The 27,493-nt window shown below is 42.1% G+C and overlaps 1 protein-coding gene across 1 annotated transcript in view; it reads left to right on the forward strand.

Moving 5' to 3' along the window:
• The window catches only part of wu:fb13g09 (ATP-binding cassette sub-family C member 5), a 131,497-nt gene that overhangs the window by 93,502 nt on the left and 10,502 nt on the right, over positions 1-27,493 (forward strand). Inside the window, exons 17-24 of the mRNA XM_067996974.1 lie at positions 573-757; positions 1,239-1,385; positions 3,696-3,825; positions 7,726-7,879; positions 8,757-8,885; positions 11,793-11,979; positions 16,422-16,511; positions 24,048-24,237. Of these exons, the coding sequence (XP_067853075.1) occupies positions 573-757; positions 1,239-1,385; positions 3,696-3,825; positions 7,726-7,879; positions 8,757-8,885; positions 11,793-11,979; positions 16,422-16,511; positions 24,048-24,237 (1,212 nt within the window). The remainder of the gene's footprint in view (positions 1-572; positions 758-1,238; positions 1,386-3,695; positions 3,826-7,725; positions 7,880-8,756; positions 8,886-11,792; positions 11,980-16,421; positions 16,512-24,047; positions 24,238-27,493) is intronic.

A 27,493-nucleotide genomic window follows, 5' to 3' on the forward strand; every position in this document is an offset into this window, starting at 1 on the left:
AGTTCCACCCCCCCCCCTCCGCACGCACGAGTTCCCCCCCCGCACGCACGAGTCCCACCACCCCCCCCACACACTCACAAGTTCCCCTCCCCTGCACTCACGATTCCCCCCCCCCCCCCCGCACTCACGATCTCCTACCTCGACTCATGATCTCCCCCCAACAAATTACGATCTCCATAATGCCTGTGCCAGCAGTACTTTACAATTCGTTTTACTTTTGTTTAATAAACAACATGTTTCATCTGACAATCTGTCACAAAAAACACACATTTATTGCTTGTCTTGTCTTACTTAGACATTTGCTGTGTCAGACTCTAACAATTTACTATGCTTACATGCAAATATCAAAACATCAAAATGTTCCTAATGTTCATGCAAGCACCTTAGTCGTTTAAACAAAGAGTTTAGTTGAGACAGTTTATAACACTACTCAACCACACAACTAAATGTAATGTACTGAAAGTTAAGTGCATCAAAATTCAGTGAAACACAAAGAAAGGGAGGCACATGAGAGTAAAGTTTCAATCGTAAAAAGTATTGTGCTGATATTTACCATTTTTATTTGCTACCAGACGAGCTTATGCATGCAGAGGAAAAAGCTAGTGGCTCTGTGGCCTGGTCAACTTATGGAATTTACATCAAGGCTGCAGGAGGTACTCTCATCTTCCTTGTGAACATTCTTCTGTTCGTATTGACAGCAGGCAGCATTGCATTCAGTAACTGGTGGCTCAGCTACTGGATTAAGCAGGGCAGTGGGGTGAGTTGTTTTAAGTGCTGTAGCATGGTACAACCTGTAACAAATGCAAATGTTCGACCATGTCTCAGCTATCTACAACTAACATGATTGAAACATGCAGGCACAATAACCCTGTTCATACCTAGCCTGGTTTAAAAAGTTCCCAAATTGCAGCACTTTGTAAATTGCACAATAGGGTACTGTCATGCATTCAGGATCATTAACTTGTTTATAATTTGTTACGTTAAAAATAAACTGATATAAACTGCAGATCCTATATCATAAACTAGTGCTTTAGGCCCTATGGCGCATAATGTCTTCAAACTGCAACAGAACCGCAAAGCTTAAAAAAAAAGAAAATTCAGTTTTACATTGATATCGTACACAACTATGAATATCGCAGTGAACTGAGGACAGCAGTGTTAACAATGGCCTCAACAGATGATTGTAAACTGACTTCTTGAGAGATTGTTTGAACATTGTACATGACATTATTTTTCAGAATACATCAGTTACTGCAGGTAATGTGACCTACATCAGCAACAGCATGAGAGACCATCCGAATCTGAACTTTTACACTTGGGTCTACGCTGCATCCATGGTGGCTGTACTGCTCTTCAAGGCACTCCGTGGTTACACATTTGTTAAGGTGCTGAAATGCATTATTTGTAAAAACAAACCTCTTCCTTCCATTCATAACTGTTAGAGCAGTAGCTACATAAATTTTATCCAAGGCAGAATACTAATGGTCATAAATGAACATCCACTTGTTACAACCTTCTTAGTAATAAAACCTAGCTCCTGACTTTTACTGTATTACTGGGTATTTGTTGCAGCATGCACCATGTTCCAATGAACAAAATGCTTGTTTTAATTAGGATGCTGTGCATCATCACAGATGTGCTCCGCCATTCCTAGGTTGTCTATTTTATCAGGTGCACACAAGAAAATAAAGGGGAGATTTTGAGGCTTCCCATCTGGTGGATATGGGGTGGTAACATCCCAGAAATGGTGGGGAAATACTTACCATCCCGTTTCTGCCGTTGCTGTGGTCGCTGCATTCTTACTCCGGGCCCACTGCCGGGCAGCCAGAGTGCGCACCTAAGCCATTCCGTCACAAACATGTCAGCATCTACAGACCCTTTTCAGTGCACATCAAACTACACATCTCCCATTCATGCCATCTCATCTAAGCCACTTCCAAAAGGGTCCAAGGCACCACTTGTACATTAATGGTAAGCTCTTGAAGCAATTCAAGACAGTGAAGGAGACATGGTTGTAAGTGATAAACGTGGTTAGGTGTACATCCTTGGAGAGTCTGGCTGACTCTGTTTGCCTTGCCTGACTTAGTAAGATCAGTAAACATCCTATAGCATTGAGTAACCATGTGGGGGATTATGGAGATGCCCCTACTGCCAAGACCACTTACTTTGGGTAATTCACTTGGACAGCTTCCTCTCCCGTGTTCCAAACAGGACTTCACTCCTTTAAAGAGTTGGCACGAATGAGAGTTGCTTGATTTGATGCACGCTGAGAAGGGTCTGTCCCATACCAGATTGGCACAAATTACTCTTGCAGCCGGCAATCGGTTGAGTGCCACTTCCTCCTTCTGTCAGATCTCTGCTGCCTTTGTCTTATTTTGAATCAGCAGCACTTCTATGGATGGCACTGAAAATTTGAGGGTTGTGCATTCTGCTTCCGAACTTCCAAACATTTCACAACTGGCAATTTTGCTACCCAGAAAAAAAGACAGTTGCTGATGATACCTTGCCCTTTACACTGCCGCAGGCATTTAAAACCGGTGCAACATGCCATTTCCTGCCACCTCCAGTGGTGAGCTTCCAATCAGAGGTGGGAAGACCATTGTATGCTCACCTATGTTATTAAAATTAAGCTGATCCTAAAAAATTCATTGGGGTCAACCCCAGGTCATACAGGCAGGTGGAAGTGTCTCTGCCACATTTCTGGTGGCATTACAACTGGAGAGGAAGACCTGAACCTTGGGCTGCCAAAACCCTATTTATGAATCCAGTACATAACTGTTTCTCAATTTCATGTTAAATAGCATTTTTTATTTATTCGTTCATGGGATGTGGGCGTCGCTGGTGAGGTCAGCATTTATTGCCATCCCTAATTGCCCTTGAGAAGGTGGTGGTGAGCCGCCTTCTTGAACCACTGCAGTCCGTCTGGTGAAGGTTATCCCACAGTGCTGTTAGGAAGGGAGTTCCAGGATTTTGACCCAGCGATGATGAAGGAACGGCAATATATTTCCAAGACGGGATGGTGTGTGACTTGGAGGGGAACGTGCAGGTGGTGTTGTTCCCATGTGCCTGCTGCTCTTTTCCTTCTCGGTGGTAGATGTCGCGGGTTTGGGAGGTGCTGTCGAAGAAGCCTTGGCGAGTTGCTGCAGTGCATTCTGTGGATGGTACACACTGCAGCCACAGTGCGTCGGTGGTGAAGGGAGTGAATGTTTAGGGTGGTGGATGGGGTGCCAATCAAGCGGGCTGCTTTGTCCTGGATGGTGTCGAGCTTCTTGAGTGTTGTTGGAGCTGCACTCATCCAGGCAAGTGGAGAGTATTCCATCACACTCCTGACTTGTGCCTTATAGATGGTGGAAAGGCTTTGGGGAGTCAGGAAGTGAGTCACTCACCACAGAATACCCAGCCTCTGACCTGCTCTTGTAGCCACAGTATTTATATGGCTGGTCCAGTTAAGTTTCTGGTCAATGGTGACCCCCAGGATGTTGATGGTGGGGGATTCGGCGATGGTAATGCCGTTGAATGTCAAGGGGAGGTGGTTAGACTCTCTTTTATTGGAGATGGTCATTGCCTGGCACTTGTCTGGCGCGATTTAGTGATGGTAAATTTATTTACTGTACAGGAATTGATTCGTAACAGATTTCCACTGTGCTATTGGTTATTTGAATCTTTAGTAATTATGTACCATCCTTTCTCTACAGTCCACACTCCGGGCCTCCTCCAAGCTGCATGATGCTCTTTTTAAAAAAATTCTTAGATGCCCAATGACGTTCTTTGACACAACACCTCTGGGACGCATTCTAAATAGATTTGCTAAGGATATGGATGAAGGTAAGCTCTGGTTGTAAAATATAATAGGTACATTTTTTACTTAATTTTCAAACTGTGTTATAACTTCAATATGTTGAGTAGCATATTGGTGTGAAATGCTTTTGGGTTCGCGTTGAAATGAGAAATGGCTGTATAAGGTCCGATGTCAGTCCTGAACTAATAGCCAAAGGAGCATCTTGCAACACCTTGAGTTTGCAATTGCTACAACATTACTCCAGCCCAGCACGCAGCTGTATTTCAAAATGGGAGATAAATACATTTTTAGAAATGCAGCAATCCTGCCTAAGTTCAGCTTTCAGTGGTTAAAATTGCTGATGCAATTAAATCACTACAGGCTCGTTTTTGCTGTGAGATCCTCTTTGCAGTGATTAGTCATCATTCCTTTCTCCTCCAAGCTGAAAAATGGAATGATCTGGGCCGAGCTATTTTTTTCGATGGCTGCTGTCAGGATATGGACCTTCTGCTGGACCTTCTGGAAACAGTTCTGTTGACATCGCACTTTGTTGCCACTCACACTGAGGTCCTAATGCAATATAAGAAGGGTTTGCTAACTGCACAATGCAGCTAGCAGATACTATTATCAGAGCGTTAGCTATCGTGCTACTAGCTCAAGCATCAGTGCCTTTCTGAAGAATGTCTTGAATGAGAAATATAGTAAATAACAAAATAGTAAATTCTCTTAAATTGGATTTTTCAAAAGAAAATTTGCAATCATCTTCATATAAACTTAAGTGATCTCAGGTACATTAAAAGGTAGAAAATAAAATCAGATAACAGTGGGATACATAATGTATTCCGCGAACAAAACTTTCTCATGATTCATTATTACTATTTTCAAATTTATGACATTTTTCAGGATGAGATTTACTGCACAGCATTGTGGTTTTTGTTTACGCAACTATTATAAATATGAACTCAAGGGGGTAGAGTTTCCGCTAGATTGCACTGGTTTTATCAGCGTGATCCGGCCAAACCAGTGCAAAAGATCGCAGATATTCAATTTACACTGTACGTTAATTATGTCCAGCGTAATTCGAGTTTCACGATCTTTTGCGCTGGTTCAAAAATCGTTGCATTGAAGCCGGCCCTGCCCACAAAACTGTCCATGCCCCTCGATCGAAATAACGACGATTGTCCCTTTTGGGGCAGTTCGAGGAGGATCTTCAAATTTAGCTTGTTTTCGTAGGCACACAGGCACTAGTAGGCACGTCTTAAACATTTTTCACGGAAGAAAACACAAAAAACATCCCAGAAATACTAGAGATCCAAGGGTCTGGGAAGAATGAGGAATTGAAATAAATTAGTATTAGTAAAAAAAATAGTACTAGAGAAATTAATGGGACTAAAAGTCGATAAATCCCAAGGACCTGATGATCGACATCCCAGGGTTTTGAAAGAGGTGGCTATAGAGACAGTGGATGTATTGGTTGGCATCTTCCAAAATTCTGTAGATTCTGGAATGGTTCCTGCAGATTGGAGGGTAGCAAATGTAACCCCACTATATTTTAAGACAGGAGGGAGAGAAAACAGGGAACTAAAGACCTGTTAGCCTGACATCAGCAGTAGGGAAAATGCTAGAATCTATTATAAAGAATGTGATAACAGGACACTTAGAAAACAATAATAGGATTTGGCAGAGTCAACATGAATTTATGAAAGGGGAATAATGTTTGACAAACCTACTGGAGTCCTTTGTGGATGTAACTAGTAGAATAGGTAAGGGGGAACCAGTGGATGTGGTGTATTTGGATTTTCAGAAGGCTTTCGATAAGGTCCCACACAGGAGGTTGGTGAACAAAGTTAGAGCGAATGGAATTGGGAGTAATATACTGGCATGGATTGAGAATTGGTTAAGAGACAGAAAACAGAAAATAGGAATAAACGGGTCTTTTTCAGGTTGGCAGACTGTGACTAGCGGGGTACCGCAGGGATTGGTGCTTGGGCCCCAGCTATTCACAATCTATATCAATGAGTTTGCTGATGACACAAAACTAGGTGGGAATGTGAGTTGTGAGGAGGATGCTAGGAGGCTTCAAGGGGATATAGATAGGCTAAATGGGTGGGCACGAACATGGCAGGTGGAATATAATGTGGAAATTGTGAAGTTATCCACTTTGGTAGGAAAAACAGAAATGAAGAGTATTTTTTAAATGGTGAGAGATTGGGAAATGTTGATGTTCAAAGGGACCTCGGTGTCCTTGTACATGAGTCACTGAAAGCTAACATGCAGGTGCAGCAGGCAATTAGGAAGGCAAATGGTATGTTGGCCTTTATTACAAAAGGATTTGTGTATAGGAGTAAAGATGTCTTACTGCAATTATATAGGGCCTTGGTGAGACTGCACCTGGAGTATTGTGTACAATTTTGGTCTCCTTACCTAAGAAAATGTATACTTGCCATAGAGGGAGTGCAACAAAGGTTCACCAGACTGATTCCTGGGATGGCGGATTGTTGTATGAAGAGAGACTGAGGCCTGTATTCTCTAGAGTTTAGAAGAATGAGAGGTGATCTCATTGAAACATACAAAATTCATACAGGGCTCGACAGGGTAGATGCAAGGAGGATGTTTCCCCTGGCTGGGGAATCTAGAACCAGGGGTCACAGTCTCAGAATAAGGGTAGGCCATTTAGGACTGAGATGAAGAGAAATTTCTTCACTCAGAGGGTGGTGAATCTTTGGAATTCTCTACCCCAGAGGGCTGTGGAGCTTAGCCATTGAGTACATTCAAAACAAAGTTCAATAGATTTCTAGATATTAAAGGCATCAAGGGATATGGGATGGTGCAGGAAAATGGCATTGAGGTAGAAGGTCAGCCATGTTCTTGTTGAATGGCGGAGTAGGCTCGAGGGGCTGGATGGCCTACACCTGCTCCTATTTCTTATGTTCTTATGTTTTTACATTTTAAAAATATTTAATTTACTAAGAAACTGACTAATGTACATCAATGAAAGTAGTAAATGGTTCAGTATAGTTTTTTTAAAGTCATTTTCAGTGATTTAAAATCAAGTTACAGGTGGAGGACTAGACACCCTTATTAAAAATGCTTAATTTTTGTGATGAACTGATTTTCAGCTGTATTAATAAAATTGCACCAGCTTACCACTCATAAATACATCAAGGAATATTTTTTATTGTGAAGAAAAATAATAAATGATTAAGCCGCTGGATTGCACTGGTTTATGGAAGATTTTACGTTTGTGATTATGTAACATAACCAGTGCAATTTTCGGGCACAATTTGTGCTAATTACCAATTGCGCCCAAAGCGGAAACTCTACCCCCTTGATGATTTACTAGCTCTGGAGGTCAAAGTCAAAGGGTAAAGGGCATGAATGCCAAAGTCAACTGTCATTCCAACTTCATTGCTTTCAACAAGTGACTATTAACATCTCTTTGCGGGAGAGCACTTGACAGTCGTGGAATATTCCACCTCGGGAGGTGAATAGTTGGCCAGACCAGTCCAGCCATATTGAAGATTATATTCTGTCAACAACCATAGAGACAAAATGTTTGGCTTGTTTCATTTTCTGGTCAGGCTGGAAGTGAAAAGTATTGCGTCAGATCCCTGCAAAGAGTTGTGATGCACTGACCCACTCTCTAACTCCTTGGTAATACATGGTTCCGATTAGTTTGCTTTTCTTTGTTTCTCCTTTTGCATTCATTATCCTAGACATGCCCATCACCCAGTTACACCAGTTTTTAGTCGACAGCAGCAGGACCTCCATCTCATACAGCAGATGTGATGTCTTTAATCTGTGTTTCGCAATTCCTCTGCATACCTTCTCCTTTGTAATTATTGTATATCTGTTGAGAAAGAGCACACATAGGATTAATGTGCACATGTGTCATAACGTGAAATAAAGTTTCTCAATCCCAAATATTCTACCTGTTCTCTTTTCAGTGGATGTGCGGCTGACCACTCAGACCGAGATGTTGATCCAGAATATCATTCTTGTATTGTTCTGTCTTGGTGTCGTTAGCACAGTCTTCCCGTGGTTCCTTATTTCAGTGTTACCACTCAGCATTATCTTCATGATTGTCAACAGGATCTCAAGGTAATGTCCCTTTGTTTTGGATGAGCTCCATAAACTTGTGCTCATCCAAAACTCTGCTGCCCATATCCTAACTTGCACCAAGTCCTGTTCACCCATCACCTCTGTGTTCACTGACCTACATTCTGAGAACGCCTTGATTTTAACATTCTCACCCTTGTTTTCAAATCCCTCAATGGCCTCCCCCTCCCTATCTCTGTACCTTACTCTAGCCCTATAACCCTCTGAGATCTTGGCACTCCTCCAATTCTTGTCTCTAGTGCATCCCTGATTTTAATCGCTCCACCATTGGCAGCTGTGCCTTCAGCTGCCTAGGCCCTAAGCTGTGGAATTCACCCCCTAAACCTCTCCGCCTCTCTACCTCTCTCTCTTCCTTTGACCAAGCTTTTGGTCACCTGTCCTAATATCTCCTTCTGTGACTTGGTGTCAAATTTTGTTTGATAATTGCTCCTGTGAAATGCCTTGGGACATTTTACTACGTTAAAGGCACTATATAAATGCAGGTTATTATTGTTATAAGTTAGCTGATCTCAGCCAGGCAGTGTTGGGGCCTTATATCTAGCTTCAGTGTCACTGAGTTAGGGATCAGAAAAAAATCAACCATGGTGCCCACTCTGCTGGAAAAAGAAAATATATGGACATTGAATGATTGGACTTGGCTGTGGAAAATAAATTGAACACTCAGCAAACATTCACTATCTAGGCTCACAGATGAAGAATGGGCACTAGAGTGAAGTATCAGAGGGCCGCCAGTATCTTTGGAACTGTATTTCAGCAAATTCCTGTTTTGGGACGAGGGAAGAAAAGAGGAAAAAAATTGGAGAGTGGAAAGGAAGTGAACAATTGTTAATAATCTGCTGAATTCTGTATCTCTTGGCAGGGTGTTAGTTCGCGAGCTTAAGCGTATGGACAGTATCAGCCAGTCACCGTTTACATCTCTCATTGCCTCCAGCGTCCAGGGTTTGGCCACCATCCACGCGTATGACAAGGAAGATGAATTCCTGCAAAAGTGAGTAGCAAATACCTTCTCATCAAAAAAAAATGCAAAAATATGTTAACTGTACAACAAAGCACAGCTAATATAACAATATATGTAAAAGATAAAATAGATATTAACTAGTTACCGTAAAATACAGTGAAAGACTTTAATACAAGACTTTATTATAGTCTTAAGAAGCTGTGGAAAGGATTATATTTTAAACATGTTATTTCACAACGTGATATTGCACATGGGGAGTCAAGACCAAGTGTAGTCTTCAGGTAAAGTGGGGTTAGAAGGCAGGGGATAATTGGACCAGTGCGCAGTTGTAATTTCACCCCCATTTTAAAATCATACATTTTGTCCTTTTTTCACATCATGCTTTGATTTTATATTATTATTTATATTTAAATAGCAAAACTTACAGCAATGTGGGAAGCAAGAGAAGTAGAGTTGGTTGCAGTACAGGCCGAGGAGCAGGAGGTACAAAACTGAGGCACTTCAGTGCTACCACTGGCCGGAGAGAGTAATTACAGTGGGACAAGTTTACATAGGCAGTTTCCATTACAAACGTGGACATAGAAATTTATACTGGAAAAAAGTAGACACAAAAGTGTGACAAAAACACGACAACTGCAAGTAAGGCTTTGTGGACATGAAGTCCGTGTAGATGTAAAATTTTAATGTATTATTATAGATAGATGGGAAAGGACATCAGTGTTGTGGGCATGTTTTGTGATACACAATTCATTACCGTAAATTATTCTAGCCATTACCACCACTAATGACAGACCTGTAAACAGCACGTATTTCATTCTAATATTGTACAATTCAAAATCGACTCTCCAGATACAGGCCAGATTTTGAAGGAAAATCTATAACTATACTACTAGGTGTATACTAACTAACTAACTAACTAACAACAACTTGCATTTATATAGTACCTTTAACGTAGTGAAACATCCCAAGGAACTTCACAGGAGCATTATCAAAAAAAATTTGACACTGAGCCACATAAGGAGGTATTAGGACAGGTGACCAAAAGCTTGGTCAAAGAGGTAGGTTTTAAGGAGTGTCTTAAAGGAGGTGAGAAAGGTAGAGAGACTGAAAGGTTTAGGGAGGGAATTCCACAGCTTAGGGCCTAGGCAGCTGAAGGCACAGCCACCAATGGTGGAGCGATTAAAATAGGGGATGTGCAAGAGGCAAGAATTGGAGGAGTACAGAGATCTTGGAGGATTGTAGGGCTGGAGGAGGTTACAGAGATAGGGAGGGTGAGGCCATGGAGGGATTTGAAAACAAGGGTGAGAATTTTAAAATCGAGGTGTTCCCAGACCAGGAGGAGCCATAACTATACTACTAGGTGTTTTTCATGGTTCAGGTGAACATAGAAAGTATGAAATTTTCCCGAGGTCGCTATTATGTTTTACTAAAATCTCCATGGAGATAATATTAAGTGATATTTATGTGGATTTTGGAGTCATAAATCATAGCTCTCTTCCATTGCATGACCCTTTATCATAGTAAAGGTTGTGGTATTTCGGAGAACCTTAGGGAGTCTACTATACATGGATTTTGAGGAGTGAGTTGTATGTTATCTATAATTCAATGTGTTTCATATTCCCATTGAATTATATAGATAATGCACAATAGGAATGGTATAATATACAGTTTAGCCATAAGTGAAATAGATTTGAACCTTAACCATGATACCAATGAATAGGCTATGAAAGTTTTCTTCAGCCATACAATTTGAATCCCACCATTTTCAAATCTGTCATGTTTTGTTCAATTTTCCTTTGGGTTTTTCTCTCTTCCTTCTCTGAAAGAAAAGTACTACTGGGGTTTAGTTGAATGGCTACTGACAGTCCTCCAATACCTAACTCAAGTGACTATTTATCCTGCATGACTCCAGAGAGTGGGTGTTGGCAGGCTATTCTACCATTGAGGGCATCAGCACAGAGCCTAATCCTGAGGTCCACACAGCCACACTTTACAATGCTGCCACTGGATAGTAATCAGGAATGGGAACCTGGCTAAATTTCCCCTCTCAAGCCCAGGTCTCTGAAGCCAATCTCTATCTCAGCTGAGATCAGCTAACAGCACAAGCTGGGAATCAAACCAGTGCTTTCTAGTCTATATAGTACTGGGCTATTGGGGGAACTCCCTATATATGTTTAAACATATGTACAAATTCAGACAAGATTTTGATTGTGTGTAGTGAGAGAATAAGTTATAGTTTGTGGGACCTTGCTGTCAACAAATTGTCTGTCATGTTTGCCTACCTATCAACAGTGACTATACTTCAAAAGTACTTCATTTGCTGTTAAATGCCTTGGGACGTCCTGAGGATGTGAAGGGCACTACATAAATGCAAATTCTTTCTTCTCCCAACCTGTGTAAAGCCATGAAAACAAATCTAATGTAACAATCCATTAGCAGCTTCAAAACACAATGTAGAATAGGATCATTAAACTTGCATTTGTACATAAAATTATGAAAAGCTAACAACAAAAATTAAAACTACATTTTATTTGTAAAACATCCAGACATTATTTTGACATCAAATTAACACAATTTCGATACTAAACAAAAACGGGCATAGAATAACTTATGTTCTCTAAGGTAAATGCAGTCTCTGTAACTGTTTCCGTAGCTTGAATTAGACAAATATAACAAAAATACATGTAATTATTTTAGCCACGTTTTGCTAGTAATACCTGTTTTGATGGATGATAGATGTCATGAGCATACTTAGTAAATAATAGCATAGAAACAACACTGCTGACATCTGGTGGTTAAAAAATCCTGCATAACCATTGAATCTGTTTGTTGTTGGTTAATGTAATTAATCTTAGTGCACATCTGTAAGAAACACCCAGCGTTGCAGAAATCAGACTTCTTGTCACTTAACTCTGGGTTGGTGCCACTCTTTCTCAGGTACCAGGAGCTACTGGATTGTAACCAGGGTCCACATTTCCTATTCAGCTGCGGCATGCGATGGCTGGCTGTCCGCCTCGATCTCATCAGCATCATACTCATCACTGTGGTTTCAGCAATGATGGTTTTCATGCATGGAAGAATTCCACCAGCCTATGCAGGTCTTGCCATCTCCCACGCAGTCCAGGTAACTTCAAATTAAGAAACTCCAACTGCAGGTCATTAGTAATATTTACCTGTGAATGAAAAAGTAACAAAACTGGAAGCTGGTCAGAAGATTTAGATGATGCCCCCTTTAATTAGGTTCCAGCATTTAACTCTTTCCCAGATAGTTGTAACTCTATAAAACAGTTACGGTTTTAATTTAATTTACAATGAACATGTAAGATTTCAGCCAGTGTGGCTATGGGGAAACTACACTTGGCCTCAGTGTCCCGATTTGTGGAGGAGAAAAATTAGCCAGGGCTATTGCTTTTGATTACCAGACATTGGCCCATCCTGGAAAGTGTGTGTCTAAACACTGGGTGAGGCCAAGATTGGGTTCACCTGTGATATTTTTCCATCTCCATCCACGGGTGAATAGCCTGTCCAACACTCACTAAGCTCACTCATGAATTACGGCAATTTAGGTTATTCCCTGAAAAGGACCTCAGCATGAGTCACTGCCTTAAGGAAAGGAAAGAGATAACGGGATAGGATTAATTTGTGATATTATTAGTGAATATTATAGTATCACATGATGCACAGCCAGGATTACAGGTTTGGGAGTAGCTGTGGATGGTAAGGTTAGTCACATACATTATCTACTTGGAGGGCATATTATCACATTGTTTATTTAACTGTTTTTCTACATTTTGATGTTTTTCCCAATTTAATCAACTTTCTTCCCTCTGTAATATTCCTACTCACTGCTCATCACTCCCCTGCACAAGAAAGCAGGTGTCCTTGGAGCTACATGAGAGCAGTCTGTGTTTCTAAATTTTTTTACTTCCACTCTGTGGGAGTACACTATCCGACATGCTTCTTCCTTCTTACACCCTATGTGTTAAAATAAAGGGGTCAATTTTAATAGTCCCCCCTCCGCCGGGAGGGGTAACGTGGGAGGAGTTAAAATCATCTGAGGCCGCAATGTTCCTGCCGATGACATTTTATGTTCACCAACTTTGAAGTCAGCCGAGGCTCCCTTGATAGGCAGGTGGGGGCCTAATTCAAATCCTAAAGTTGTTGCTCGATGAGTCATCAGCGCCACAACATCATTTTGACTTCCGCATTCACAAGGCCCGCACAGGGCTAACCCTGACACCTCAACCACGGTGAGAGTCCGTGGAGTGACGAGAAGAGGCCAAGGTAAGTTTGAAAAATTAACTTTTATGTGGACACCTTGTGGGCCAGGAGGAGCAGGAGTGCACCTCCTGACCCCACAAAGATACCTTTGGCCTCCCCTGCCCTGGGCATCCCCCTCTCCCCCAACCAACTTCATTCCCCATCTCCCCCTTTCTCACTTACCTTGTCGCGGACTGTTTCCATGGGTCCCCAGTGGCTGAACCCCCACGACCTTCCACTCCCACCCATTAGTGTAGACGTCTCACCGCCCTCAGGAAGGAATCATTTTTGGGGTGTTTAAATGAGGCCTAGGAGTTAAAATCTCCCGGGCCTCAGCACCAGGCGACCAGATGAATCGCTGCCTGCTTCATCCCCTGCGCCCGTCATTCCCACCTCCGAGTTAAAATCGGCCCCAGAAATTAATTGTACGGTCTTCCACGTATTCTTTCCCTGGATCATAAATCTATGGAAGAAGCTTATCTCTCTCAATCTTCCTTTCCTCCTATAATCTACAGGCCTTTAAAATCCATGCTTAGTGGCATCGAACCATTACTGTTTGATTTAACCTATCCTTTTTCCCTCATACTTATCAACCTTGATAATGTCCTGAACCATGGGCCTTGGCTTTTCACCTCGCTTTCTTCATACAAAAAAGAGAGATGCTGTCCCTAGGCACAACTAAAATCGGGAACTCATCACATGAAGGACTGAGCGCATAGGTCTCTGCCTTGAGAGTGTCACAGCTTAATGTGTTGGAGCAAGGTGCTTCTGTGATAACCAAAATGCTTTTTCATTCAATTTTGTTTGAGATCAAAATTTTTACTTACCATAGTACATAATCATACAGCACAGGAGGCCATTCAGCCTATCGTGCCTGTGCCGGCTCTTTGAAAGAGCTATCCAATTCGTCCCATTCCTCTGCTCTTTCCCCATAGCCCTGTAATTTTTTTTCCTTCAAGTTTTTATCCAATTCCCTTTTGAAAGTTACTATAGAATCTGCTTCCACCACCCTTTCAGGCAGTGCATTCCAGATCATTACAACTCGCTGTGTAAAAAAAAAAAGTTTCCTCATGTCGCCTCTGGCTCTCTTGCCAATCACCTCAAATCTGTGACCTCTGGGTACCATTTAGTTCATATTGCCTCTCCTCATTCTTCCTACCAATATGTATCACTTCATACTTCTCTGCGTTAAATTTCATCTGCCATCGAGTTACATCGAAACTACAACACAGAAACAGGCCATTCGGCCCAACTGGTCCATGCTGCCGTTTATGCTCCACATGAGCCTCCTCCCTCCCTACTTCAGCTAAACCCTATCAGGATACCCTTCTATTCCTTTCTCCCCCATGCGCTTATCTAGCTTGCCCTTAAAAGCATCTATACTATTTGCCTCAACTACTCCCTGTGGTAGCATGTTCCACATTCTTACCACTCTTTGGGTAAAGATGTTTCTCCTGAATTCCCTATTGGATTTATTAGTGACTATTTTATATTTATGACCTCTAGTTTTGGACTCCCCCACAAGTGGAAACATTTTCTCTACATCTACCCTCTCAAATCCTATCATTATCTTAAAGACCTCCATCAGGTCACCCCCCCCAGTTTTCTCTTTTGTAGAGAACAGAGCCGCAGCTTGTTCAGCCTTTCCTGATAAGAATATACTCGGAAATGTCTGCCCATTTTACCAGTCTGTCTATGTCCTCCTGAACTTTCTGTAGCTGCGGGGTGACCACCTCCTGAAACCTGCTATCCATGAAACTCTCAGCTTCCCATACGCACTGTAGTGACGCCAGCCGCCCCTCAAGCTCAGAAACTCTGAGCTCGAGCTCCTGCACATTTGGTTTTCCAGGACACACAGTTTTCTGGAGTTCCCACATGGCTTAGGATGTGCATGCGATGGAACCCAGCTGTCCTGCCATGTTAGCTAACAGTTGTATAAACAGTTTGTTTAGCTTTAAGGCAATTTACTGTAAATCTAACACTAAAACACTAATCTCTTTTTTAAATAAACACTAGCCAACCACTAAAGACACTAACCACTAACCACTATTGTGGTTAGACCACACCGGAGTACTGTGTTCAGTTCTGGGCACCGTATATTGGCCTTGGAGGGAGTGCAGCGTAGATTTACTAGAATGATATCTGGATTCCAAGGGTTAAATTACGAGGCGAGATTAAACTAGGGTTGTATTCCCTAGAATTTAGAAGATTTAGGGGTGATTTGATTGAAGTTTTCAAGATATCAAGAGGAACTGCTAGGGTAGGTAGAGAGAAACTATTTCCATTGGTTGGGGAGTCTAGGACTAGGGGACAGAGCCTAAAAATTAGAGCCAGGACTTTAAGGTGTGAAGTTAGGAAACACTTTTACACGCAAAAGGTGGTAGAAGTTTGGAACTCTCTTCCGCAATTGGCAGTTGGTGCTAGCTCAATTGTTAATTTTAAATCTGAGATTGTTAGATTTTTGTTAACCAAAGGTATTAAGGGATATGGGGCTAAGGCGGGTAAATGGAGTTAGGTCACAGATCAGCCATGATCTCACTGAATGGCAGAACAGGCTCGAGGGGCAAAATGGCCTACTCCTGTTCCTATGTTCCAATGTCTTGTGTTCCTATGAACAATAACCACTAAAAACACTAACCAATTAACTAAGTACTTAGTGACTTACCCCTGCACTCCTCCTTGCCTTCTGACATCACTTGTTGATTATTTCTTGATTTTATGATTCATCGCATGGCTCCCTTTATGCTCCGCTCAGCCTCTTCTCCCGCGCTTTATGGTCCGCTCAGCCTCTTCTCCCGCGCTTTATGGTCCGCTCAGCCTCTTCTCCCGCGCTTTATGGTCCGCTCAGCCTCTTCTCCCGCGCTTTATGGTCCGCTCAGCCTCTTCTCCCGCGCTTTATGGTCCGCTCAGCCTCTTCTCCCGCGCTTTATGCTCCGCTCAGCCTCTTCTCCCGCGCTTTATGCTCCGCTCAGCCTCTTCTCCCGCGCTTTATGCTCCGCTCAGCCTCTTCTCCCGCGCTTTATGCTCCGCTCAGCCTCTTCTCCCGCGCTTTATGGTCCGCTCAGCCTCTTCTCCCGCGCTTTATGCTCCGCTCAGCCTCTTCTCCCGCGCTTTATGCTCCGCTCAGCCGCTTCTCCCGCGCTTTATGCTCCGCTCAGCCGCTTCTCCCGCGCTTTAACAAACTGCTACCTAGTAACTCTGACTGAATTAGTTCTGTGCCTTCCAGCTAATAAAATGGATTTACATACTGACGATTTCTTTTCTCTCATAAGAATATCCTCTTTTCTCCTTGTTTTTATCAATCAGTTGACAGGGCTCTTTCAGTTTACGGTCCGCTTAGCATCAGAATCAGAAGCCAGATTCACATCTGTCGAAAGGATCAGGCATTATATAACAGTGAGTTTTGCAGTTCTGACAGCAGATCAGATCACATTTACATTGTTTCCAGTAATTTACAGGTTAAAACTTATTTCTAAAACTTACTTGAAATGGAAGTATTTGTGTTGGATAAATGCTTGTATGTGAAGTATTTTAGCTGCGTAGGTGTCTTTCAAAATCAAATTCCCTTTTATTTTCACAGATATAAGCTATTGTAGCTGTTACATATCTGTTCTATCACAACCACATGGATCCAAGATGTGGGACAGTGTGTGGGAAGACCTGAATGAAAGAGTGGCATGTTTTACTAATAGCTGTGAATCCTGACCTAATGGCACAATCAGTCAGTCATCAGCACCGGGTTGGCCACAGACACCAAAAGATGTTGCCATCACGCTTTCCTCTTTGCCAGTTGCGGCAGCTGTTTGCCTATTGCCACTTTTCCATTTAGGTCCTTCCACACACTGAGTCACACCATCGCTTTGGTCTTCCACATAGCCGTTCAAATCAGCTGAGATCCATTCCATCACCTTATGATAGCACAGAACAGACTAACTCTGTGGAACATGTTCCCTGGCCAGCAAAGACTTTAAAAGTACCTTTGTTTGATAAAACAAATCAAACCTACCACTTCATTTTAGAATCTATCAGTTACATAAAACAGATAGCGGCTGAAAATCAACTGGGAGGGGGGGCCTCCCGGTGAAATTGCCAGGATACCCTCCCAACCCCAGGACCCCCAATAGTGTTCCTGCCAAAGTTTGTGGTATTGGGGTAGATCATTTATATGTATGTCAATGGTGGGCACCCATGTCATTGGAGCACATCTAGCGTGCTCACCTGCCCCCACAGGCCATGATTTGTGGTGTAACTTTGGGGACGGGTCGGGTCCCAGGTCGCCTCCTAGAAAACACTGTCACCCTTTGTATGTTAAGAGAAAGCTTACCTCCAGGTGGACACCACTAACACAAATCAGCAGCCTGCCACATCTGGTCTGACCAGGCATACTGCTGCCAATGATATGCCAGGTCTCTGTAAGTCTGGGGATATGGAAATATTAGGAGACACGTGGAGGCTCTATCACTTACAAGGCATGCTGAATCCCCAACACAAGGCCAAAACCCAGAATATCAGATCATGGCCTAACTTCCAGCCCTTCAGGTGCACTCTTGGCAGAGTTATCAGCGTGCGCCGGAAGAGTCACGGATTTTCAGCTCTTGTCCCAATACTAATGCTATCCTTTAAGCATTATTTGTTTTGATGATGTCTGTCTCTTTGACCTTTATCCCTGTCCACTACGTGCCACCTTATTAATATATTAAAATCATCAAATAATAACCACACTTCCTAAGTATTTTACCTCATCATCAAATCTTAGTGTTTCCTTCCACACAGAATAATCTACACACCCCACTCAGAAGTGATTCATCAACTCAATAAATTAATGTGGAAGTGCATTCTACTCAACTATGACACAAAAAGTACAGAGGAGATGTAAAAAAGGAAATAAGGGGGCAAAGAGGGAGTATAAGAATAAATTAGCGGCTAACATAAAAGGGAACCCAAAAGTCTTTTATAAACGTATAAATCGTAAAAGGGTAGTCAAAGGAAGGGTGGGACCAATTAGGAACAAAATAGGAGATCTTCTTGTGGAGGCAGAGAGCATGGCTGAGGCACTAAATTGATACTTTGCATCCGTCTTCACTAGAGAAGAGGATGCTGCCATTGTAGCAGTAAAGGAGGAGGTAGTAGCGATATTGGACAGGATAAAAATAGATAGAGGAGGTACTTAAAAGATTGGCAGTACTCAAAGTATAAAAGTTAACTGGTCCAGATGGGATAGATCCTAAGTTACTGAAGGAAGTAAGGGTGGAAATTGCAGAGGCTGTGGCCACAATCTTCAATCCTCCTTAGATATGGGGACGGTGCCGGAGGACTGTCACACCCCTGTTCAAAAAAAGGGTAGGGATAAACCTGGCAATTAAAGGCCAGTCAGCCTAACGTCAGTGGTGGGGAAACTATTAAAGACAACAATCTGGGACAAAATTAAATGGGACTTGGAAAAGTACGGGCTAGTAAATGAAAGTCAGCATGGATTTGTAAAAGGAAAATCGTGTTTGACTAACTTGATAAAGTCCCACATAATAGACTTGTTAGCAAAATTAAAGCCCATAGAATTAAAGGGACAGTGGCAGCATGGATACAAAATTGGCTAAGGGACAGAAAGCAGAGAGTAATGGTGAACGGTTGTTTTTCCAGACGAGAGGAGGGAAGTATGCAGTGGTGTTCCCCAGGGGTCAGTATTAGGACCATTGCTCTTTCTGATATATAATACTTGGGTATACAGGGTATAATTTTGAAGTTGGCAGATGACAGGGCTATGGGGAAAGAGCAGTGGAATGGGACATAGAAACATAGAAAATAGGAGCAAGAGTAGGCCATTCGGCCCTTCGGGCCTGCTCTGCCATTCAAAATGATCATGGCTGATCATCTAACTCAGTACCCTGTTCCCGCTTTTTCCCCATATCCCTTGACCCCTTTAGCATTAAGAAATATATTGATCTCCTTCTTGAATCCATCTCATGACTTGGCCTCCACTGCCTTCTGTGGTAGAGAATTCCACAGGTTCACCACCCTCTGAGTGAAGAAATTTCTCCTCATCTCGATTCTAAATGGCATACCCAGTATCCTGAGACTGTGACCCCTGGTTCTGGACTCCCCAGCCATCAGGAACATCCTCCCTGCATCTAGTCTGTCTAGTCCTGTTAGAATTTTATATGTTTCGATGAGATCACCTCTCATTCTTCTAAACTCTAGTGAATATCGGCCTACTCGACCCAATCTCTCCTCATACGTCAGTCCTGCCATCCCAGGAATCAGTCTGGTAAACCTTTGTTGCACTCCCTCCATGACAAGGACATCCTTCCTCAGATAAGGAGACCAAAACTGCACACAATACTCCAGATGTGGCCTCACCAAGGCCCTGTACAACTGCAGTAAGACATCCCTGTTCCTGTATTCAAATCCTCTTGCAATGAACACCAACATACCATTCGCCTTCCTAACTGCTTGCTGCACCTGAATGCTCTCTTTCAGCGACTGGTGTACAAGGACACCCAGGTCTCGTTGCACCTCCCCTTTTCCCAATCTATCACCATTCAGATAATAATCTGCCTTTCTGTTTTTACAATCAAAGTGGATAACCTCACATTTATCCACGTTATACTGCATGCTTTTTCTTGCCCACTCACCCAACTTGTCTAAATCACATTGGAGCCTCTTTGCATCCTCCTCACAGCTCACATTCCACCCCATCTTTGTGTCGTCTGCAAACTTGGAAATGTTACATTCCGTTCCCTCATCCAAATCATTGATATATATTGTGAATAGCTGGGGCCCAAGCACTGATCCCTGCGGTACCCCACTAGTCACTGCCTGCCACCCGGAAAAAGACCCATTTATTCCTACTCTCTGTTTCCTGTCTGTCAACCAATTCTCAATCCATGCCAGTATATTCCCCCCAATCCCATGTGCTTTAATTTTGCACACTAACCTCTTGTGTGGGACCTTATCAAAAGCCTTCTGCAAATCCAAATACACCACATCCACTGGTTCTCCCCTATCTATTCTACTAGTTACATCCTCAAAAAACTCCAGTAGATTTGTTAAGCATGATTTCCCTTTCATAAACCCATGCTGACTTTGTCCAATCCTGTTAATGCCCTCCAAGTGTTCTGTTATCACATCTTTTATAATAGATTCTTGCATTTTCCCTACTACTGATGTTAGGCTAACTGGTCTGTAATTCCCTGTTTTTTCTCTCCCTCCTTTTTTAAATAGTGGGGTTATATTTGCCAACCTCCAATCTGTAGGATCTGTTCCAGAGTCTATAGAATTTTGGAAGATGATCACCAATGCATCCACTATTTCCAGGGCTACTTCCTTCAGTACTCTGGGATGTAGATTATCGGGCCCTGGGAATTTGTCAGCCTTCAGCCCCATTAATTTCCCTGGGACTATTTTTTTTTTACTAATACTGGTTTCCTTCAGTCCCTCCCACTCACTAGTCCCTTGGTTCCCTGACATTTCTGGCAGGTTATTTGCGTCCTCTTTTGTGAAGACAGAACCAAAGTATGTATTTAATTGTTCTGCCATTTCTTTATTCCCCATTATAATTTCCCCCATTTCTGTCTGTAAGAGACCTACATTTGTCTTCACTAATCTTTTTCTCTTGACATATTTTTAGATAGAAGCTTTTACAGTCAGTTTTTATGTTCCCTGCTAGTTTACTCTCATACTCTATTTTTCCCCTCTTAATCAATCTCTTTGTCCTCCTTTGCTGAATTCTGAACTGTTCCCAATCCTCAGGCTTGCCGCTTTTTCTGGCAATTTTATATGCCTCCTCTTTGGATCTAATACTATCCCTAATTTTTTTTGTAAGCCACGGTTGAGCCACCTTTCCTGTTTTATTTTTGCGCCGGACAGGGATGAATAATTGTTATAATTCCTGCACACGTTCTTTAAATATTAGCCATTGCCAATCCACCGTCATCCCTTTTAGTAAAGTTCCTCAATCTATCATTGCCAACCTCATAGTTTCATAATTTCCTTTATTTAGATTCAGGACCCTGGTTTCGGATTCAACTACTTCACTCTCCATCTTAATGAGGAATTCTATCATGTTATGGTTGCTCGTCCCTAAGGGACCCCGCACAACAAGATTGTTAATTAATCCTTTCTCATTGCACAATACCCAGTCTAGGATCGCCTGTTCTCTAGTTGGTTCCTCAACATATTGGTCTAGAAAACCATCACGTACACACTCCAGGAATTCCTCCCCCACAGTATTATTGCTAATTTGGTTTGACCAATCTATATGTACATTAAAGTCATCCATGATTATAGTTGTACCCTTCCTGCGTGCGTCTCTAATTTCCTGTTTAATGCCCTCCCCAACATCTCCACTACTGTTTGGGGGCCTATAGACAACCCCCACCAACGTTTTCTGCCCCTTGGTGTTTCTTAGCTCCACCCGTACAGATTCCACATCGTGATTTTCCGAGCCAATATCCTTCCTCACTATTGCATTGATTTCCTCCTTCACTAACAATGCTACCCCACCTCCTTTCCCTTTTTGCCTGTCCTTCCTAAATATTGAATACCCCTGGATGTTCAGTTCCCATCCTTGGTCACTCTGCAACCATGTCTCCGTAATCGCAACTATATCATAACCGTTAATATCTATTTGCGCTGTTAATTCATCTACCTTATTGTGAATGCTCCGCGCATTAAGACGCAATGCCTTTAGGCTTGGCTTTTTAAGATTGCTAGTCATCTTAGTTTTATTTTGCACTATGGCCCTATTTGTTTTTCGCCCTTGTTTTCTCTGCGTTCCACTATTGCTTCTTCCCTTTCTATCTTTTGTTTCTATCCTTGTTTCCCCCTCCTCTGTCTCCCTGCTCAGGTTCCCATCCCCCTGCCATTCTAATTTAAATCTTCCCCAACAGCACTAGCAAACACCCCTGCGAGGACATCGGTCCCAGGCCTGCTCGGGTGTAACCCGTCCCACTTGTACAGGTCCCACCTTCCCCAGAACCGGTCCCAATGTCCCAGGAATCTAGATCTCTCCCTCCTACACCATCCCGCAGCCACGCATTCATGCTGTCTATTCTCCTGTTCCTATACTCACTAGCTCGTGGCACTGGTAGTAATCCTGAGATCACTACCTTTGAGGTCCTGCTTTTTAATTTATCTCCTAACTCCTTAAATTCACCTTGCAGGACCTCATCCCTTTTTTTAACCTATGTCGTTGGTACCGATATGGACCACGACTATTGGCTGTTCACCCTCCCCCTCCAGAATGCCCTGCAGCCGCTCCGTGACATCCTTGACCCGAGCACCAGGGAAGCAACATACCATCCTGGAGTCACGTTTGCGGCCGCAGAAACGCCTATCTGTTCCCCTTACAATTGAATCCCCTATCACTATAGCCCTGCCACTCCTCTTCCTCCCCTCCTGTGCAGCAGAGCCACTCGTGGTGCCCCGAACTTGGCTCTTGCTGCTTTCCCCTGATAAGCCATCTCCCCCAACAGTATCCAAAGCGGTATATCTGTTTGAGAGGGAGATGGCCCCAGGGGACTCCTGCTCTACCTGCCTATTCCTTTTACTCTGCCTGGCGGTCATCCATTTCCTTTCTGCCTGTGTAATCTTTACCTGTGGTGTGGCCACCTCACTGAATGTGCTATCCACGATAATCTCAGCATCACGGATGCTCCACAGTGAATCCACCCCCAGCTCCAGCTCCGAAATGCGGTTAGCCAGTAGCTGCAGCTGGACACACTTCCTGCACACATGGTTGCCAGGGACACCTGTAGTGTCCATGACTTCCCACATAGTGCAGGAGGAGCATATCACGGGTGCGAGCTCTGCTGCCATGACTTGCCTTAGATTTACACTGCGTTCACCTCTCGGAACTCTGCTTTTACACTGCGCTCACCTCTCGGACTCTCCTCCTGCTCTGGGACTCTCCTCTCACTCTCGGACTCTCCTTTTACACTGTGCTCACCTCTCAGACTCTCCTCCCGCTCTCGGACTCTCCTTTTACACCGTGCTCACCTCTCAGACTCTGCTCCCGCTCTCGGACTCTCCTTTTACACTGTGCTCACCTCTCGGACTCTCCGCCCACTCTCGGACTCTCCTTTTACACTGCGCTCACCTCTCAGACTCTCCTCTCGCTCTCGGACTCTCCTTTTACACTGCGCTCACCGCTCGGACTCTCCTCTTGCTCTCGGACTAATTGGGATAGCTCTTTCAAAGAGATGGGCACGATGGGCTGAATGGCCTCTTCGTATGCTGTACCATTCTATGATACTATGATACCGTCTTGATCGAGAATTTATATTACATGGTAGTACAGTGCCTCCTTGTCTTGCCTCGTTTTCTATTTTGCATCTTGAAGTTGCTGATCAGAGGCACCCTTTGAGCAGTAATACAGCACCTCTTAATTGATGATTATGATTTATGACTCATGAGCAGAGAAGGTTAAGAGGACATTTAATAGATGTGTTCAAAATCATGAAGGGTTTAGATAAAGTAAATAAAGAGAAACTGTTCCCATTGGCGGAAGGGTCGAGAAACAGAGGACACAGTTTTAAGGCTATTTGCAAAGAACCAAAGGCAACATGAGGAAAAACTTTTTTACGCAGCGAGTAGTTAAGATCTGGAATGTGCTGAAAGGATGGTGGAAGCAGATTCAATTGTGGCTTTCAAAAAGGAATTGGATAAATACTTGAAGAGAAAAAATTTGCAGGGCTACAGGGAAAGAGTGGGGAATGGGATTAACTGGATTGCACAAAGAGCCAGAATGGGCCGAATGGCCTCCTTCTGTAACCATTCTATGATATCACAGGAAAGAAACTTTACATTAATGATAAAAGGATTCCAAACAAGACGTCTACCCCGGCCATCATTTATCAGCAAACCTTTTATTGTTTGGCAGCCGTGTTACTGTTACAATTTGCCATTGTTATCTTTTATTTTCTGTACCACCTTTAGCATTTGGAATCAGAAGCACCACTCCATATTCCAGAAACAGCACCTGCCCCTGACTGGCCTCAGGAAGGACAAATCCAATTTGATGAAGTGGAAATGTGTTACCGTGACAACCTACCACTTGTGCTAAAGAAAGTTACATTTACCATCAAACCTCGGGAAAAGATTGGAATTGTAGGAAGAACAGGATCAGGTATATATGTTTTCTTTTATAGTATTTATAAAGTATTTGGAGAATGTTGAAATTGCTTGAAGAAGTTGTCAAGCCTTTTCAAATGGTGTTATTTATATGAAATGTCAAAGTTATATACCTGATTAAATTATCAAAAGTCAAATACTTTATTGTTACCAAGTAAAGAATCTGTTTTCAACAATATAGCAGAGGCTTAGAGTGCTGACTATATCATTACATAATGGTCTTTTGGCCCAGAGAGCACCTCCTTCCATTTTAAATCGGGATTCTCCCCAATTTTATTAATCTCTTTGAGGTAGTTAAATAACCTCAGAGAAGGAAGTCACACACAAGCCTTTTTTTTCATTTTCTGCCTTTGCCAATGATGCTCATTGTATATACATTTCATATTCATGTACATCGAGTTACATTGAAACTACAGCACAGAAACAGACCATTCGGCCCAATTGGTCTTTGCCAGCGTTTATGCTCCACACGAGCCTTCTCCCTCCCTACTTCATCTATTCTCCCTATCAGGATACCCTTCTATTCCTTTTTCCCTCATGTGCTTATCTGGGTTCCCCTTAAATGCATCTATGCTATTTGCCTCAACTATTCCTTGTGGTAGTGCGTTCCACACTCCTATCACTTTTTGGGTAAAGAAGTTTCTCCTGAATTCCACATAGGATTTAGTAGCGACCTATTTTATATATATGACATCTAGTTTTAGACTTCCCCACAAGTGAAAACATTGTCTCTACATCTACCCTCTCAAACCCTATCATTATCCTAAAAACCTCTATCAAGTCACCCCTCAGCCTGTTCAACCTTTCCTGATAAGGATATCTTCTCATTTTTGGTATCATCTTTGTGAATCTTTTTTGCACCCTCTCCAATGCCTCTACATCCTTTCTATAATATGGAGACCAGAACTGTGCACAATGCTCCAAGTGTGGTCTAACCAAGGTTCTATATAAGTTTAACATAACATCTTTGCTTTTCAATTCTATCCATCTGGAAATTAACCCGAGTGCTTGATTTGCCTTTTTTATGGCCTTATTAATCTGCATCACTACTTTTAGTGATTTGTGTATTTGTATCCCTAGATTGCTTTGCTCCTCTATCCCATTCAGGCTCTCATTATCCAAGTAGTATGTGGCCTCCTTTCTCTTCCTACCAAAATGCACCACCTCACACTTACCTATATTGAAATTCATTTGCCAATTACACCCCCATTCTGCAAGTTTATTAATTTTGATGCATTCTTCCTTTGTATTAACTATACCCCCCTATTTGGTGGTGTCCGCAAATTTAGAAATGTTATTTCCGATTCTCGAATCCAAATCGTTAATGTAAATTGTGAACAACAATGGTCCCAGCACTGATACCTGTGGAACACCACTTCCCACCTTTTGCCAGTCTAAGTAGCTACCTTTAACCCCTATTTTCTGTTTTGTAGCCAGTTTGCTATCCATTCTGCTACCTGTCCCCTGACTCCACATGCTCTGACCTTAGCCATGAGTCTACAATGCAGTACCTTATCGAAGGTCTTTTGAAAATCCAAATATATTACATCTACTGCATTACCCTTGTCTACTCTTTCTGTTACTTCTTCAAAGAATTCAGTAAGGTGGGTGAAGCATGATTTTCCCTTCTGAAATCCGTGCTGAGTATTCTTTGTTATATTTTCGTTCTCTAGATGTTTTTCTATTACATCTTTGAGTAAAGATTCCATCTTTGAGTAAAGATTCCATTATCTTTCCTACCACCAACGTTAAGCTAACTGGTCTATAGTTCCCCGGACTTGTTCTAACTCCTTTTTTAAATATAGGAATAACGATAGCTGTCCACCAGTCCTCTGGCACTATTCCCTTTTCTAATGAATGTATATTTATATATATATATATATATATATATATAGTAGTGTCTCTGCTATCTCCTCCCTAACTTCTTTTAATATTCGCGATGTGGAGATGCCGGTGATGGACTGGGGTTGACAAATGTAAACAATCTTACAACACCAAATTATAGTCCAACAATTTTATTTGAAAATCACAAGCTTTCGGAGCCTCCGAAAGCTTGTGATTTTCAAATAAAATTGTTGGACTATAACTTGGTGTTGTAAGATTGTTTACATTTAATATTCGCGGATGCAATCCATCTGGACCACGGGTTTTATTGTCCCTAAGTTTGATTAGTTTATCAATTATCTCCCCCTTTCTATCTTAAATGTTTTAAAGTCTTTTTCAATCTCTTCTTCTAATGTCCTGCTCACCTTGTTAGTCTCCCTGGTTAAAAACGGAGGCAAAATAACAGTTCAATATTTCTGCCATTTTGCTGTCGTTACTTGTGAGTTTATCTTGTGCATCCCTTAGTGCCCTATCGCAATTCTGATTTTTCTTTTGTTATTTATATGTCTGTAGAATACTTCACTATTTCTTTTTATATTCCTTGATAATTTAATCTCATAGTTCTTCTTTGTTTTCCTAATTGTTTTTTGATTTCTTTCTTAACTTCTTCATATTCCCTTTTATCATCCTCCTTTATTGTCTATGTACTTAGAGTATGCCTTTTTCTTTAGTTTCAATTTTACCCTTATCTCTTTATTCATGCATGGAATTTCATTATTGGCTAGATTGTTCTTGTTTTTTAGAGGAATATATTTCTCTTGAACTCTCTTGATCACCGTTTTAAATATTATCCACTGCTCGTCTATTTCTTTGTCTGCCAACATTTGTTTCCAGTTTACCTGCCCTAGTTCCATTCTCATCCCCTCAAAATTAGCTTTATTCCAATTTATTACTTTGGTCTTTGTCTTACTTATGTCTTTCTCAATCATTATTTTAAACCTTATTATGTTGTGATTGCTATTGCCTAGATGTTCCCCTACGCTTACTTCTCTCATCTGTTTTGGTTCATTTCCCATTACTAGATCCAGCAGTGATTCCTCCCTTTTTAGGCTTCTCACATACTGGGTAAGAAAGGAGTCATGTACACACTGTAAGAACTCCATTCCATTTTCTCCTTTCCCTAACTCTTCTTGCCAGTTTATTTGGGGTAGTTGAAATCTCCCATGATTATTATTCGATGTTTTATACTCATTTCATAGATTTGTCGACATATTTCATCTTCCACTTTCCTTCCACTATTAGATGGTCTGTAGAATATACCTATTAATGTGATCAATCCCTTCTTATCATTTGTCTCAATCCATATGGATTCTGTTTCTATCAATGTTACTTGTGTCCTTTTTTCTACTGCCATTATGTTGTCTCTA

Source organism: Heptranchias perlo, chromosome 15 (genome assembly GCF_035084215.1).
Source record: "Heptranchias perlo isolate sHepPer1 chromosome 15, sHepPer1.hap1, whole genome shotgun sequence".
NCBI classification, from domain to species: Eukaryota; Metazoa; Chordata; class Chondrichthyes; order Hexanchiformes; family Hexanchidae; genus Heptranchias; species Heptranchias perlo.